A 17,291-nucleotide genomic window follows, 5' to 3' on the forward strand; every position below is an offset into this window, starting at 1 on the left:
GACCCAGGAGGGAGGGTTAGTAATAAGATAGGATCTTTACTCCCTGTCGGCAGGACATGGAAAAAGATTTTAAAATGTTGACCTTAAGTCCCTGTTCTCTCATAAAAAGTGTAAACTTTGAGACAGCCCATTGTAGGCCCAGACTGGTATGGGACATAATCGCGGCATCATCCGCATATAAAAGGATGGGGACGGGGCGGCCCTGGATCAAGGGGTAATCATAATGAAAGCTACTGAGATGGTCGCCAATCGCATTTATGTAGAGGGAGAAGAGCAGGGGGGCTAAAATGCACCCCTGTCTCACTCCCCTCTTAACAGAAAAGCTTGGTGAGCACTCTCCTCTTTGGCCGAAGCGCACCCTCGCTCCTGCATTCTTATATATTTCCTTAATAAAATTAAGGATTGGGGGGTCCAGACCAAGAATCTTTAACGTGGCCCACAACTGATTGTCATCAACACAATCGAAGGCTGAACTCAAGTCAATAAAAGTAATAAAAAGGTTCCCTTTTTTGGCTTTGGTGTATTTTGAAATTAAAAAATATAAATTTAGGCTCTGCTCAACCGTCCCCATACCATGTCGAAAACCATATTGAAAGATCGAAAGGATATTAGCTTCCTTGATCCATTTTTGGACACGTTTTAAAATAATACGTCCAGCTACCTTCATTAAGGCGTCAATAAGAGAAATTGGTCGATAGCAGGATGGATCGTGCCTGTCCCCCTTTTTAAAGATGGGGACCACTATCGCTTCTGACCATGTTTGTATTAATCCGTGGGTATTGGCACAGTTCATCACTATAGTTAAAAGGGGGGCCCACAGATCGATTTTAGCTTTAAAGACATCTCCTCGTGCAAAGGGTGCGTTTACGGCCTTCCAAAAGGCAGTTGCATCTTTGTTTTTTGAGGAAGAAATTAGAGCTTCCCAGGCCTCTCGTTTCAGAGTTTTCTCCCTATTCTTAATTGCATCGCGATATTGGTGTCTGGCCTGTCTAATCGCCTTTGAGGATCTAGGGATGGCATGCAAAGCCTTTTTTAGGGATTTTAATGCAGAAGTGCAACTTTTATCAAACCAACCTCTGGCTTTATTAGGTCCTATTTTGAACTGACGGGACAATAGAAGTTTAAATGTCTCTTGTATCTTTGAAAAAGAATCCAACATTTTTAAAGGATCTTCTGAGCGAGATAGACAGGTGTTAATCTCTGGCTTTCTTTTAGAGAGTAAAGTTTCAAGAAACATCTCGGGAACCACCTTATCCCATTTAAGAGTGAAGCCGTTGGTACATCCTACGGAGATAGGTTGTTGGTAGATAATATTTTTTTCCCTAGTTGACTGCCTCTCTATATGCTTATTTATATTAAATACTATAGCATAGTGATCGCCATAGATATCATCCAAGGTTTTCCATGATGAGAGCAAGAAAGCATGTGATTTAGGGAACAGAGTGAAATCAATCACAGTGTTTGAACCTCTTCCATGGAAGGTTGGATGGAAAGGCACGACGGTGAGCATAAATCATTTACATAATCCAAATTAAAATAAAAAAAACTATTTAAAATATCCCCTGTTTTGGAATGAATAAAGTGGTTCAAGGTATCATCCATAGAAAAATCAAAACCACAAATTTCCCTTGGGCCATACTGGCAAATATTACAATTGAAGTCACCCAGCCAGGCGAGCATACACTCCCTGCCTGTAGATTCTTTTAATGTAACAGTTGTATGACTTAATTCGTTTAGAGTTTGTTTCAGAGCTTCTGGGGCGAGGTTGTTATAGAAGTTTACTAAAATAAGGTTAAGGGAACTTCCCCACCCAATCACAACTATCTGATAGAATTCTTTAGGTATGTGTTTCAGCACAGTTATTCCGCTAGCAATATTAATATATATGGATGATCCACCCTTATTTCTTCCCTGGATGCTCGCCGACGCCGCGACATGGAAGGTCTGATACCCTAATAAGTGCACTGGACTTAATGCCCAGGTTTCCTGGAAACATAAGATGGAGTAACTGTTCACTAACTCCAGCCATGATTGTGAAACGATTTTTGTTGCAAGACCAGCCACATTCCAATTGAGTATCAAATTTGGGGAATAGACGGGTATAGATGTAGAAAATTTGGGCACGACCCATTTTTCCCCCTGATGCTTAGAAGCACATTTTACAGGCAAAGATACCATATCATGACTATCATGGGTCCCAACATTTCCTCCCAAGTTAGCTTCCAGCTGTTTTACAGGAGGACTTACAGCATTTCCGGTGTCAAGATTAAAGGAGATAGACGACATAGAAATACTATTGTGTGACAAAATCCCCCCCCCCCGCAAAACAATAATTTTTTGCCTCTATGGGAGGTAAAGGAATCACCATGTCTAGCAGTTTCATTGGACTAAGGATAGCATTGCAGGTCACATTCAAGTCTATTTTTGCTACACAGTGCCCCCCCCCCCGTTTCTTGTAATGGATCAGGGAATTTACTCGTCGATATAGGAGTGACCGCAAAAAATTCATTTGATGTATTACAATCACTCATGCCTTCTCGAGTGGTTCCTACGTAAAAGTTTGGAAAATGTAGTCATTCCTTTGCGTCTAGGCCTGAGAGGGGTTCGAATAGATTGTGTAGCGGGATGTTGCAATACTCGTTTGGATTTATAGGCTGGTGGTTATTATTGAATGGAGGGAAATATCTATGTGGGCGTTGGGGTTGAAAAAAGGGGGGAAGGTTGTTAGTGTACTGTGTGGGAACAGTAAAATGTGGGATACGATGGGCCAAATTTGGGGTATTAACGTTGCGGCAGGTTGGTAAGTGATTGGGGGCATCATCAGAGCTTCAGGGTAAAAATAGCTCAGATTGCGAGATGATACACCACCCTCACTTCTCCCTGGAAACCAATCACTAATGTCTTTGGGTCGAGGACACACCCACTTGCACCGTCTTACAGATATTATGTCTCCATTTAGATGTAAAAGGAGGGGTCTGTTATTTCGCAGCCAATAAATAACTTTATTTTTAAGACTTGTGTTAGGTTCAATGTTTCCAACTGGCACGACCGGGACGCCAGTTAAAATGATAACATAATTAGATGATTCTGGGGGTAGGTCTACAACATTACTGAAGTTAGAGTTTACTCTGTAAATTAACTTTTAAGGGACCTGGTTTAGCCTTTTCTTTGTGTGTGTCTTGAGCAACCATCGGTTTGGCAGGATTAGTGTGAACTGGGATGTTTTTAGATGCAAGATTGTCATTTTCTGACCTAGATGGTTTCTGTATTTGATGTTTATTTATTGGACGGATTTCCTTAGGTTTAGCTGGTTTAGGGTTTTCGCTTAGATTGGAGGCTGCCAAGATGCAATCCATTTTTTCCCCAGCCTTTTGACTCTCTCTATAAGTGGGAGTAGGAGAGATTTTAGAAGATGTTCAATTGTCTCCATTGTCTCTTTAATCGGCAAGGCTTCTGAACCTAAAGTTATTTTTATTGGGGACCCTATTAATACATCATTCTCTGATTGGTTAGATGGCTTATTTGTTGGGTCTACTGGGGGAGGGAGAATACATGGAGTTTTTTCCCCTTTTCTAACCCCTCCCTTTCTCCTTCTTTTTTTTGGTGGTGAACGATGTGCTCCCCGGTGTTTCTTAGTGTGTGAGTTATCTTTAATTACACTGACTGCAGTCAGCAGTTGTCTCTCCGTAGGAGCTACCGCCTCAACTGGCGCATTAGAAACTGGAGAAGAAGCATTTATATTATGCTGAGAGGCAAGATCTAAGACTGTAGGGGAATTTAAATCTATTAAAGAGTTAGAAATAGCAGGCAACCCATTTGGAGTAAGATCATTGATTATTTCAATGACAGGTACTGGTGGTGTCTGATCTTGGAAGATTAGTGGGATGTTATCAGTGCTAAGCAGCTCTACATCTGAATCTGCTGGCCTATTATGTAGTTGTGTAAAGAGTGCTACCTTCTGGGGGGAGATTAGTGGTTTATTTTTAAAAAGTTCGATGGTGAAACGGCGCTCCGCGCGTTTTTTCCGCCAGCATAATCTCCTTATCAATTTCTTTGGTAGCCTTAGCAAAATATTTATCTATAGGCCCAAGTATAGAAACCCCAACAGTAGAGGGTAAGGAGTTCGATACACCTGTAGACATCCTAAGTCCTCAAACTGATAACAGTGTAGATGGTATTCACATATGGTCCGGACCAATGAATGCAGGTACAGAAAACGCCTAATGGCTATGAAATTAGCAGCGTATCAGTAAATAGAAACAAACATAAACACAGCTAAGTACCATGTACTTCCAACTGAAGGGTAGAGTCCAAAGCAAAACATTAGAGGAAGGGCCCGGCCCAGCCTCCTGCAGCCCCTGATAGCCACAGACGGCCCGCCCTTGTCCCGGGCTTCTCCCGGCGCACTCCCGCGCGCGTCCCGCAGGACGAGGTTCCGGTCAGCCCTTTAAGCGCCTCCAGGCACGACGCAATAATGGAGGCGGCGTCCTTGCCGCAGATGGGGCAGCTGGGATTAGAAGTTCGGTGGAAGGGGCTCGGCGGAGCCAAGCCAGGCCGAAAGGGAAGGCGGAGCGATGCCCGGCCCTCAGGTGCTGTAACAATGAAGGGGCTCGGCGGAGCCAAGCCCGTCCAAAAGGTGAGAGCGGAGCAAAGCCCGGCCCAGAAGATGCAAAGTCTGCCCAAACAAATGATTTGGATAGGATCAGTCTCAGACCTAGGCGCGAGGGTTAGTAATACGATAGGATCAGTCTCAGACCCAGGAGCGAGGGTTAGTAATAAGATAGGATCAGTCTCAGACCCAGGAGTGAGGGGCATTGGGGGGAGGGGAAGCCATTACATTTCCATTTGTCTTGTTGCTGGTTTTCCCTGCAAGAATGAAATCCACTCTTCCCCCTTTTCTGAGTTGTGGCCATGTCTCCTGGCTACAGCCCTCCAGATGGAGGGGCATATATAACACCTGGACCAGTACAAACTGGTATCAGTGTGGCAACCAAAGCTGGAAGCCTGCACATCTGGCCAGCAGCAGTGGGATAATGCCCCCCCAGGAGTGGAGGATCCTTGGGACAAGCCTCCCTGACAGGCTCTAGAAATGCACCTCTTGCCATTGGAGGAGGGAGGATAGGTATCATCTCGCTCAGCAAGTACTGGGGTCAGATCTGTTGACCCGGACACCAAGAAGGCCTGTCCACCTGTGCACGGAAGGAAGACAAGGACCCCTGGTGTAAACACAGGTAAAATAGGATACACTGATCCAGACAAAACCACAGCAGGTGCGGCATACGCGTGTTACTGTAACACTGAATTTCTCTAAATCAAGTCCAGTTTTTGCCAGTGATTTTCCTAAGGTGCATAAAATGTACCATTGCCACGAAGGAATTCACTCTACCATTGTCAAAAATGCTATATTCTTGGACTTCATTCTTACTCCAAAAGTTTACCCTAGATCTACAAATTAGAGGCACAGCTAGAAGAGTACACCTTCCGCTGCGTATCCCCAAAGATCTGAAATGCCTCAAAGACAAGAAATGCCTCAAAGACCTGAAATGCCTCAAAGACATGAAATGCCTCAAAGACAAGAAATGCCTCAAAGACCTGAAATGCCTCAAAGACATGAAATGCCTCAAAGACCTCGAATGCCTCAAAGACATGAAATGCCTCAAAGACATGAAATGCCTCAAAGACATGAAATGCCTCAAAGATCTGAAATGCCTCAAAGACCTCGAATGCCTCAAAGACATGAAATGCCTCAAAGACATGAAATGCCTCAAAGACATGAAATGCATCAAAGACAAGAAATGCCTCAAAGACCTCGAATGCCTCAAAGACATGAAATGCCTCAAAGACCTGAAATGCCTCAAAGACATGAAATGCCTCAAAGACATGAAATGCCTCAAAGACATGAAATGCCTCAAAGACCTCGAATGCCTCAAAGACATGAAATGCCTCAAAGACATGAAATGCCTCAAAGACAAGAAATGCCTCAAAGACCTGAAATGCCTCAAAGACATGAAATGCCTCAAAGACCTCGAATGCCTCAAAGACATGAAATGCCCCAAAGATCTGAAATGCCTCAAAGACAAGAAATGCCTCAAAGACCTGAAATGCCTCAAAGACATGAAATGCCTCAAAGACCTCGAATGCCTCAAAGACATGAAATGCCTCAAAGACATGAAATGCCTCAAAGACATGAAATGCCTCAAAGATCTGAAATGCCTCAAAGACAAGAAATGCCTCAAAGACCTCGAATGCCTCAAAGACATGAAATGCCTCAAAGACCTGAAATGCCTCAAAGACATGAAATGCCTCAAAGACATGAAATGCCTCAACGACATGAAATGCCTCAAAGATCTGAAATGCCTCAAAGACATGAAATGCCTCAAAGACCTGAAATGCCTCAAAGACATGAAATGCCTCAAAGACATGAAATGCCTCAAAGATCTGAAATGCCTCAAAGACATGAAATGCCTCAAAGACCTGAAATGCCTCAGACATGAAATGCCTCAAAGACATGAAATGCCTCAAAGACATGAAATGCCTCAAAGATCTGAAATGCCTCAAAGACAAGAAATGCCTCAAATACCTCGAATGCCTCAAAGACCTGAAATGCCTCAAAGACCTGAAATGCCTCAAAGACATGAAATGCCTCAAAGATCTGAAATGCCTCAAAGACATGAAATGCCTCAAAGACCTCGAATGCCTCAAAGACATGAAATGCCTCAAAGATCTGAAATGCCTCAAAGACATGAAATGCCTCAAAGACCTCGAATGCCTCAAAGACATGAAATGCCTCAAAGACCTGAAATGCCTCAAAGACATGAAATGCCTCAAAGACCTCGAATGCCTCAAAGACATGAAATGCCTCAAAGATCTGATATGCCTCAAAGACATGAAATGCCTCAAAGACCTCGAATGCCTCAAAGACATGAAATGCCTCAAAGACCTGAAATGCCTCAAAGACATGACATGCCTCCTTCAGTCCAGGATTTCAAAATGATCATCCAAGCACTGGTTTAATGCAAGTTCTTGGTATTTTTGTGCTCCCCGTTCTGCACCTTTTCAGTCTCACATACTTAAAGGGTGTCGCAAATGTTCTTGCAAGGTTACTTCAAGGCTGCTATTTGCAAAAACAACTGCAAGAGTAGCGTGGCCACTGGCCCGAAGCATAACAAGGCGTGGACTACACTTTGTCTGAAGAATTCCAATGAGAATGAAAAGTACATACAGAGGCTATTAAGACATTTCTGAGCAGTGCTTAGAGTGCAAAATTTAAAAATGTAGGATGGGTCAATGCTGGAGTGGCAAAGAGACCCCTCCTTCCAAGAACAGAACTGGACAGTGGAATGGTGATAGTCAGACTGCAGAGACCAGGAGGCCTAGAGAGTCCCACAGGAGCGGCTAGTGAAGGACAAGAGCTGGCGTGCGGACGCAATGTGCTGCCATAAACAAGTTGTGTTCTGCAAGACTCCGGTGGTCACTGATATGGCCACTTTCAGCCACTTTTACAATCTCTAAGCTCGATCCATGTTAAAAGCAGGTGTGTGTACAAAGCCACCTGCATAGTCTACAGGGGAGTCTCTCAACAGCCCCAAGAACGCTGCAGATATAATTAAAATCTAAGGCAGTTATGTTAAAAAATTTATATATCACACAAATATCCAACAGTTTCTTGGCGCTTGACTAGTGTGTGTGAACCTAATTTGAATGGGACCAAATAGGCATGAAAAGCTTGTTGAGAAAGCCACGTTTGAGGGAGCATCTACCGGGCTTCAAGAGACATGCTCCTGCGAAGCGCAGAGAAGAGAATTCCAGAGCACAGCGCCACAAAGAGAAAAGCTTCAGCCCCCTGTTCTGGATCTTAAGAATGTAGGTACAGCAGGCAGGTAGGCTGAGAAGAAATGGAGTACGGGCGAGTTGTACCTTACAACTCACTACGAGAAAAATGATGAGCTCATCCCTAGATCTCTTTAAAGGGTGATTCACAGTGCCCTGAACTGAATCCCTTGTTTGATGGGAAACCAGTGCAAAATCTTAACGAGATGCCCCGGGTGTAGCGTCTTCCTCAGTGCCAGAGCATGAAAATAGATTACGTCGCATGGGGGCTACGGTTAAGCATTACTTTATTCTCCATCATTCACTTGCACACTGCGCATTACATCATACCTCCCATAACCACATCTTTTTTTTTTTTTTTTTTTTTAATTGAGATGGTTCCGGGTATCAAAGTACATAAAACGACAGGATAAGATCAGAGATTGAAATTGATACATACATCTTACATTTGCAACAATAAAAGACCAGGTTAAAAAGACACAGAGGCAAGACCAGGTTAAAAAGACACAGAGGCCACACAATGCTGAATATAAACAGTTAGATCAATTAAAACCAATAGATCTTTCATGTCAATCTTACTTATCTAACTTCTCTCCACTTTTTGAGGGGAGCCCAGATCTTTTTGCCGAATTCCCTCGACCTCTTTCCTTTAAAATCATACAGACATTCCTCTATATTATGAGTTCCCGGGAGCCTCGTTATCCACATCTGAAACGTGGGGGCCACAGAGTCTTTCCATCCAGCCGATATTAAAATCCGAAAAACGGCCATGGACAGAAAAATAAAAGCTTCGACATCTCGTTCTCTCTTCAAGTTACCATCCCTGCCGATCAGAACAGTCGTTGGGGATAGAGTAATCTGTTGCTCTAGCAGCCCCGCTAAAAACCGTTCAATTTCTTTGAGGACTGGTGTAAGACTCTGGCAGTGGTAAAACATATGCAATAAGTCTGCAGGGCCTTGATCACACCTAGGACACCTGTCATTTTCTCTCTTACCCCACATGAACAACATGGCAGGAGTAAAGTACAAATTAAAAATAGTCTTGTAATGCTGGGCCTTCAGATTTGACGCTCTCAATATTTTCTTATTCAACACCAACGCATAATCGATGTCTACATCTGGATCCCCAATTCTTTGAGCCCAAGAAGATTCTGTTTTTTCAATGTCGTCTCCCAGACCCTGCTGAAGATAGCTATACCCAATTCTAATCTTCTTACCACCTTTCCTTACATAATCCACAATTGGGTTAATCTCCTGAATTGCAATCCTGGGTCTGATTGACTTGACTGTTTGTTCCAATTGTCTATATAATAGCCATTGGCAGGCTGGTATACCATAATTCTGCTGTAGTGTATCAAACCCCATTAACTCATCGCCAATCATAACGTCCCCCAGACATCTAACACCCAGCCCCTTCCATATCCTACGATTGCTATTCTGGCCCAGATGAACGAAAGGATCTGACCGCCACAGATCTAATGTGCTATTGATTTTCGGTATCTTCAAGAATCTCATTATTGACTTCCAAGTCCCCCAGGCACTAAGCATCACTTTGCTTCTAATCCTTTTGTAATATCTATAGCTGACTTCTCGAGTAAAGAGCCCCAGTGCTCTTTCACCTACTAACAACTCATATATGGTGGGGGTTCTGTACATACCAACCAACAAACCTATTTCTTCATATTTAAATAGGACATTCATCTGCATCATTAAACAAACCCAATGATACAGCCTCAAATTTGGTGCAGACAGTCCCCCTCCCTCCAGAGGTGCAGATAATCGGGCCAGTAACCTACGTATTTTACCATATTGCCACACGAATTGGGAGAAAACAGCTTCCATTTTCTTCAACAAGCCCTCATCAACGAATAAAGGGATAGCGCGGAATAAATACAGTAATTTAGGGAACATTGACATTTTCAGTACATTCACCCTACCGATCACGGATAAATGTAATACATCTATTCTTTTTAGTTCTTTTTCAATTGCCGCAATCAAGGGTACATAGTTCTCCTGTATATTTTTATCGACATTCGCATTAATCCTCACCCCAAGATATACTGCAGACTCCACAAACCTCTGATCAGCCTTATAGATATTGTTTGTACTGATTATTAATGTTTTTTCTTCATTCAACTTATACCCAGAACGGGTTCCATATGCTTTAGCCAGTTGACTCAATTCCACCATTGCTGTCTGCGGATTAGTGGTAACAATTGCCAGGTCATCTGCATTTGCCAATAATTTAGTAGTATGACCATTTACTATTACTGGGGAGATTTTGTCTGAGGCTAAAATGTCCCTAATCAGGGGATCTTTATAAAGTGAGAAGAGTATTGGGGAACAAGGGCATCCCTGACGGGTACCTCTCCAAATTACCACCTCCTCCGAACGCATACCCATAGCTGTAATCCTAGCAACCGGATCTAAGTACATTGCCTTGATTGCTTTCAGACACTTTTCCCCAAAGCCTCTTCTGACGAGGACATCCCATAAAAATTCCCATACCACGCGGTCGAAGGCTTTCTCCGCATCGAGGAGGATCATGGCCATTTCTCCCCCCGTGGCGGCCATAGCATCAAATAGCGAGATCGCACGCGAGGTGTGATCGGTGGTACCTCTACCTGGAACGAATCCATGCTGCCACGGGGAGATGCGCTGGCCAATGATCCCCCCCAATCTCTTTGCCCACACCTTAGAGTATAATTTTGTGTCAGCATTTATCAGCGATATTGGCCGATAGGAACCCGGGTTCTTCTCTGGTTTCCCCTTTTTATGAAATACCACTATGTTGGTCTCTTTCCAGGAATCAGGAATCTCCCCGGAGCAGATTATGCCATTAAATAAGTCAAGCAGTAGTGGAGCAATTTCCTCTTCTAAACTCTTCTAAACTTCCAGCAGGATCCCATCTGGGCCCGCCGCTTTCCCTGCTGCTAGATCCTGTATGTAATGTAAATTGATACTTGTATAGCGCACTACTCACCCGCAAGGGTCTCAAGGCGCTTGTACGAATACCGCTGTGGATCCCATCCTAGCTTTTCCTGTGAGGCGTCCACTCCTGGGAACCCCAAGGTGGAGGCCAGGCATCCTTAGCGTTGTGGGGGGGCCGTTGTGGAGATTAAGCAAGCTATTGCCCAGAGTTGCAGAGTGGGACTCCATGATTGGAATAGGCACCGAGGCGAGAATTATCAGGTCCGTGGAATTTTGAGCCCAAGACCCGCCGAGGCGGGGAATTGAACCCTGGTCCCGGGGACAGACCTCTGCATCAGGGTCTGCCGCTCTAACCATTGAGCCACACTTCTCCATTGTATTGCATTCCTTATCTCATCAATGGTTATATCCTTGTCCAGCTCCTCCCTACTTCTATCATCTAGAACCGGGCATGCAGGCCCAAGCCCCTGACATGAAGCTGATCCCCCCCGCCTCCTGGTCATATAATTTTTGATAAAATTTCTGGAACACTCCTACTATCTCTTTCGGGTCTGAATACTCTATCCCATTATCCTCTATTCTGGGGATGTTATTTTTATTATTTTCTTGCCTAATCCGCAGTGCTAGCGCTCTTCCAGCTTGTTCCCCTGTCTCGTAGCGCCTTGCCCTTGACGCCTGATACTCTCGGGTTTCCTTTTGTGTAACCACCCTCTGAATATGTCCCTTGATCACAGCCATAGTTCTCGCCATTACCCTACCATCCTGGCCTAACCCTATTTCCTCAACATGCCGTTTCTCTGACATCGCCAACTCCAAAATGAGCTTCTCTACTATATTTCTATCCTCCTTCCTTAACCTGGCAGAACAGCTTATCCTTTCCCCCCTTAAGGAGGCCTTGAAGGCTTCCAACACCCCATTACGGGATGAGCTATATCTGTTGGCGTCAAAGAACTCTTTCGCCCACTGTTTGAGGTGTCTTACAAACCTATCATCATTTAACAGTTTCCTTTCGAATGTCCACCTTGTTGCTTTCCTCGAGATATTGTCCACATGGTATAGTAATATCAGAGGATTGTGGTCAGATACTGTTCTGGGAAGCTTGGCAATTTTAACATTACATAGCTCCCCTACCGAGACGAAAAAGTAATCCAACTTAGAATATTTCTGGCAAGGGTGCGAGAAATAAGTAAAACCTGGATCAGCGGGCTTTTTTTCCCCCCCCAGACATCCGCTAGCCCATGCGACTTCAGTAAGGAACCTACTGCCCGAAATACCTTGGGTTTACGTCCCGTATATTTAACTCCCTGCCTCCAATCGACCGAGATATTTATATCTCCACAAAAAACAATGGGGGTTCCCCAATCTGCCAACTCCTCCTCCAGAACATCAAATACAGTTGGATCATCCTCATTCGAGCCATAAACCACACATAATGTAATACCTACATTCAGTTCTACTAGAACCCATCTGCCAGTCCCATCAGACTTGGTGCGTCTCACACCCCCCACATTCCATTTTCCCATGATGGCAACCCCCCTTGTCATTGACGATTGCGACGAACAACCTAATAGGGCATAACCATTCATGTTCAGCTTCATCTTGAATGTTGCAGATGTTGGGCTTCATCATGAATGCTGCAGATGTGGAGCTTCATCATAAATGCTGCAGATGTGGAACTTTAGAACACTGAAAAATGTAATGTGTTTTGTGTGGCAGGAAAAACATGAGAGAATCTAGCAGAATGTACTCATGGTATTTAAGGAAAGGGAACATCTGGGATCAACAGACATCAGATCTTACAAAGAATCCGAAGTGACTGGTCAACCATCGCTGGGTACGTATGGAGAGAGGGGCGGCGGGCTGATCAACAGGAATTAGGCTGCAGGTGTTGTACTTCAGCCAAATATCCAGTGCTACGCTACACACCTGGGACTCCATAGCACAGGCTAAGGGCTTCCAGTCCTTCACTCCCTGTGGACATCGATCCATAACCATATAGACATCACAGCTGCTTATGTGCTAACAAACTAGAAATACTGGCAAGACGGCAACTGTAGAGCACTAGCAGATCAATAGGAAGGGAGACAACTTTGATCCTTCGAGAATTGGAATAAGGTTTTCAAAGTGACCGACCAAGAAAGACTTCAATACTATTAACTTACATGGGGCGTCAAACCCAGTAATTAGAAATTCAGGGCTCAGTACACCTACATTCACCTTTAGAACAATTGGTGAAGTCTTGTCAAATGGACACTCTCAAAGGTAAATAAGATATTGTCCAATCACAATACCAAGAGGAGATTGGGTTATATATGCTGATGCAAAATGATACTGGGTGAAGCTGTCGCCAATATGGTGGAAAATACTATGGAGGAAAACACAGAGGAAAAATCTGTGTTCCTTTTACAATTCTCCATTACAATTTTGATGGGTTGGTACCCGGCCCAAGACAGATTCAGTAAAATGTTCCTCGGCACTACCAACCAGGGACTGGGGAAGAAAGGCTGCACAATCCATTTATAACAGGGGTGACTGAAAATATCCTTTATTTTTCAAGAAAGTTCTGGCAGCCATTAAAAGAAATAATGAGGTTCTCAATTCATGAGGATTTGAAATTATTGATGCAAGGATTTAAACCAGAAACGTGAGAGTCAATGCAGAATATTATGTGGTCTCTTATCTTCCAACTCTTACAAAAACTAAGCTGGCTCGGAACTGGAAACAGCAGTGAGGTGCCATAGGAAAATCTGGGAATGGTGCAAAGAACAAATCTTGTGAAGACAGAGGCATAGTTAATTTTGGTGAATGGATAATACGGTAGGATACTGCATTTTTGAAAGATTAAATGTCTTTAATTCTCCAATTATTAAGTCATCACTAGATGTCTTAAATTGACAATAAAAAGTGCATTCTAAAGAAATGCTTTTACTAAAAATAAGTGTATGCTCCAGAATTTGTAAAAGAGTCTCCCAGACACCAGCCCCCAGTGTATTTGTCTCCCCCAAAAATGATGAAGAATCCAGAACGAGCAGGGGGACAGGATGTGCCATCTGCAAACCCCCTGCGCAAGGTCGGTATGCTCAAAAAGTGTCTTGGAAATATGCAAGAGCCCTTGTAAAGTCAGTTTTACCCGAGTATCATTCTGATAAAATCAACAGGTTTCAGCTTTAAGACAACAAGAACAGACTGACCTTCTTCAGGGGAACGTATCCATAGCCTTGTTTGATGGTGGGCGGAGGCATCGGGCCCTGTGGGATTTCCATGAACTGAGGATACAAAAAGAAGGTTATCAGGAAAGGAGAGGCAGTGACTGTCACAAGAAAGAGAAGACCAGCCTACACAGAGGCTAAAAGCGAGAGACCGAGAGAACATCAGGGACATAGCCCAGCAGAGGCCACTGGAGCACTTGGGCAAATACAACCTACTCCAAACGGCAGCAGGACAGTTTTGAGACACAAGCGAGGGTGCAATGTATAGGTATAAAGAATGTCTAGAGTATAGGGGTGAAATATGAGGGAGGGGTAGATTACACGTGAGGAATGAGAAAGTGTGCAGTACACAAATGTGAGGCATATTGGAGGGTGCAAAGCACAGGAGTGCCTTTGATGGAACCTGCAGAGTACTTGTGTGAGGTGGGAGTGTCGGTGTGAGGCCTGAGGGAGGGTGCAGACTACATTTGTGAGGTGAGGGTAAGGTGCAGAGTGCATGTGTGAGGCCTGAGGGATGGTGCAGAGTACATGTGTAAGGTGGGGGCAAGGTGCAGGTGTGAGGCCTGAGGGAGGGTGCAGAGTACATGTGTAAGGTGGGGGCAAGGTGCAGGTGTGAGGCCTGAGGGACGGTGCAGAGTACAGGTGTGAGGTGGTGGCAAAGTGTAGAGTACAGGTGTGAGGTGGGGGTAGGGTATAGAGTACAGGTGTGAGGTGGGGGTAGGGTGTAGAGCAGGGGTCTCCAAACCGGTCCTCGAGGGCCGGATCCATGCCAGATTTTTTGGATATCCCCATTGAGATACATGTAGTAATTTTAAAAATCTGGCATGGATCCAGCCCTCCAGGACCGGTTTGGAGACCCCTGGTGTAGAGTACAGGTGGGAGGTGTGAGTAGAGTGTAGAGTACAGGTGTGAGCTGGGGGGTAGGGTATAGCGTACAGGTGTGAAATTGGGGTAGGGTGAAGAGTACAGGTGTGAGCTGGGGGAGGGTATAGGGTACAGGTGTGATATTGGGATACGGTGGGGGTAGGGTGTAGAGTACAGGCGTGAGGTGGTGGTAAGGTGGTGGTAAGGTGTAGAGTACAGGTGTGATATGGGGGTAGGAAATAGAGTACAGGTGTGATATGGGGGTAGGGTGAAGAGTACAGGTATGAGGTGGGGGTAGAGTGTAGAGTACAGGTGTGAGGTGGTGGTAAGTTGTAGAGTACCGGTGTGATATGGGGTAGGGTGAAGAGTACAGGTGTGAGCTGGGGGGAGGGTATAGGGTACAGGTGTGACATTGGGATACGGTGAAGAGTACATGTATGAGGTGGGGGTAGGGTGTAGAGTACAGGCGTGAGGTGGTGGTAAGGTGTAGAGTACAGGTGTGATATGGGGGTAGTGTGAAGAGTACAGGTGTGAGCTGGGGGTAGGGTATAGAGTACAGGTGTGAGGTGGGGGTAGGGTGTAGAGTACAGGCGTGAGGTGGTGGTAAGGTGTAGAGTACAGGTGTGATATGGGGGTAGTGTGAAGAGTACAGGTGTGAGCTGGGGGTAGGAAATAGAGTACAGGTGTGATATGGGGGTAGGGTGAAGAGTACAGGTATGAGGTGGGGGTAGAGTGTAGAGTACAGGTGTGAAGTGGTGGTAAGTTGTAGAGTACAGGTGTGAGGTGGGGGTAGGGTGTAGAGTACAGGTGTGAGGTGGTGATAAGGTGTAGAGTGCAGGTGTGAGGTGGTGGTAAGTTGTATAGTACAGGTGTGAGGTGGTGATAAGGTGTAGAGTATAGGTGTGAGGTAGTGGTAAGGTGTAGAGTGCAGGTGTGAGGTGGGGGTAGGGTGTAGAGTATAGGTGCGAGGTGGTGATAAGGTGTAGAGTGCAGGTGTGAGGTGGTGGTAAGTTGTATAGTACAGGTGTGAGGTGGTGATAAGGTGTAGAGTATAGGTGTGAGGTAGTGGAAAGGTGTAGAGTGTAGGTGTGAGGTCGGGGTAGGGTGTAGAGTACAGGTATGAGGTGGTGGTAAAGTGTAGAGTACAGGTGTGAGGTGGCGGTAGGGTGTATAGTACATGTGTGAGGTGGGGGAATGTTGCAGAGTGCAGGTGTGAGGGCTGAGGGAGAGTGAAGAGTACAGGTGTGAGGTGGGGGTAGGGTGAAGAGTACAGGTGTGAGGTCAGCCTGGCATCCCTCAAACAGAAGTGGGAGGTAGATCTGGGGCACCAATTGCGGGACAAAGAATGGGACCGAATACTGCCGACTCTAATATGCATACCCAGGAACATGAGGTTTCGACAAATACAATTATTCATTGTACACAGGGCATACCTCACGCCCAACCTAATTAATAGATACTTCCATCGGGAGGACGTAAGCTGCCCTAGATGTGTCGAGCAGGGGGTGGGGCTAGTACACATGCTCTGGGACTGCTGTAGACTCCACGCCTACTGGCATGACGTCGGCGTGCAGCTACGTAATTGTACAGGCCGTGACATACCATTCGACTGGGCCACATATATTTTACACCATTTCCACAGAACCCCAGTCACGAAGGTGACGTCTAGATTCCTGGACCTGGGGATAGTGGTGGCCAAGCGACTCCTCACTAAGCACTGGAAAGCTCGGGACCCACCACATGCGCAGGCGTGGAGGCGATCGCTCCTTGCATGGGCCAAAGCGGAGGGAATTACCATTCAACGGGAGGAAACACTAGGCCTGCGGAAAGAGCCCATAGCAGCCCACTGGGAGGGACTACTCCTAACCCTACAACAATTAGAGGGTGGTATTCTGATTGGACAGCGCGCATGTGAGGCAAGTACACCTGAAGAAACCAGTGCGAACCAGGAGGGGGAGGCCCGGGATGTTCCATATACACAAGCCATTAGAAACTGACATGGCCGTCAGGCGCGTAAGCTTGCGGGGGGGGGGGGGGGGGGGTTCAACAGAGTTGGGTAGGTGTTTTGTTATGGGGGAGGAACGGCACCCCCATTACGCAGGAACTGATATATCATCACCGGTCAAACGTTACTGTTAGGGGGGGATTTTCCCCCTTTTTTGGTTTGGTTGAACCTAAAGTTTAATACCTGTGTAAACGTGCAGATGACAGTCCAGAAAGGAACTCTACCCACGTGACTGCGGACAAGGGATAATTACAGCACTGGAGTCATGCTATTCTGCGAATGGTACATTCATGTAGGAGATACATACTGTAAATGAGTGTATATTGTCCAATTGTCTTGTGTAACTTGGCTTCAGAAAATGTTGGAAAATGAATAAACAGATTTAAACAAAAAAAAGAGTTGGGTTGGGTGTAGAGTACAGGAGTGAGGCCTAAGGGAGGGTGCAGTGCAGA

General features: G+C 45.2%; 1 protein-coding gene across 3 annotated transcripts in view; it reads right to left on the reverse strand.

Moving 5' to 3' along the window:
* The window catches only part of GLB1L (galactosidase beta 1 like), a 415,681-nt gene that overhangs the window by 71,499 nt on the left and 326,891 nt on the right, over positions 1-17,291 (reverse strand). For all 3 annotated transcript variants that reach the window (XM_086954375.1, XM_086954374.1, XM_086954377.1), the window contains exon 12: positions 13,953-14,027. In XM_086954375.1, the coding sequence (XP_086810501.1) occupies positions 13,953-14,027 (75 nt within the window). The remainder of the gene's footprint in view (positions 1-13,952; positions 14,028-17,291) is intronic.

The sequence above is a fragment of the Lissotriton vulgaris genome, chromosome 2_1 (assembly GCF_964263255.1).
Source record: "Lissotriton vulgaris chromosome 2_1, aLisVul1.2, whole genome shotgun sequence".
Taxonomy (NCBI): domain Eukaryota; kingdom Metazoa; phylum Chordata; class Amphibia; order Caudata; family Salamandridae; genus Lissotriton; species Lissotriton vulgaris.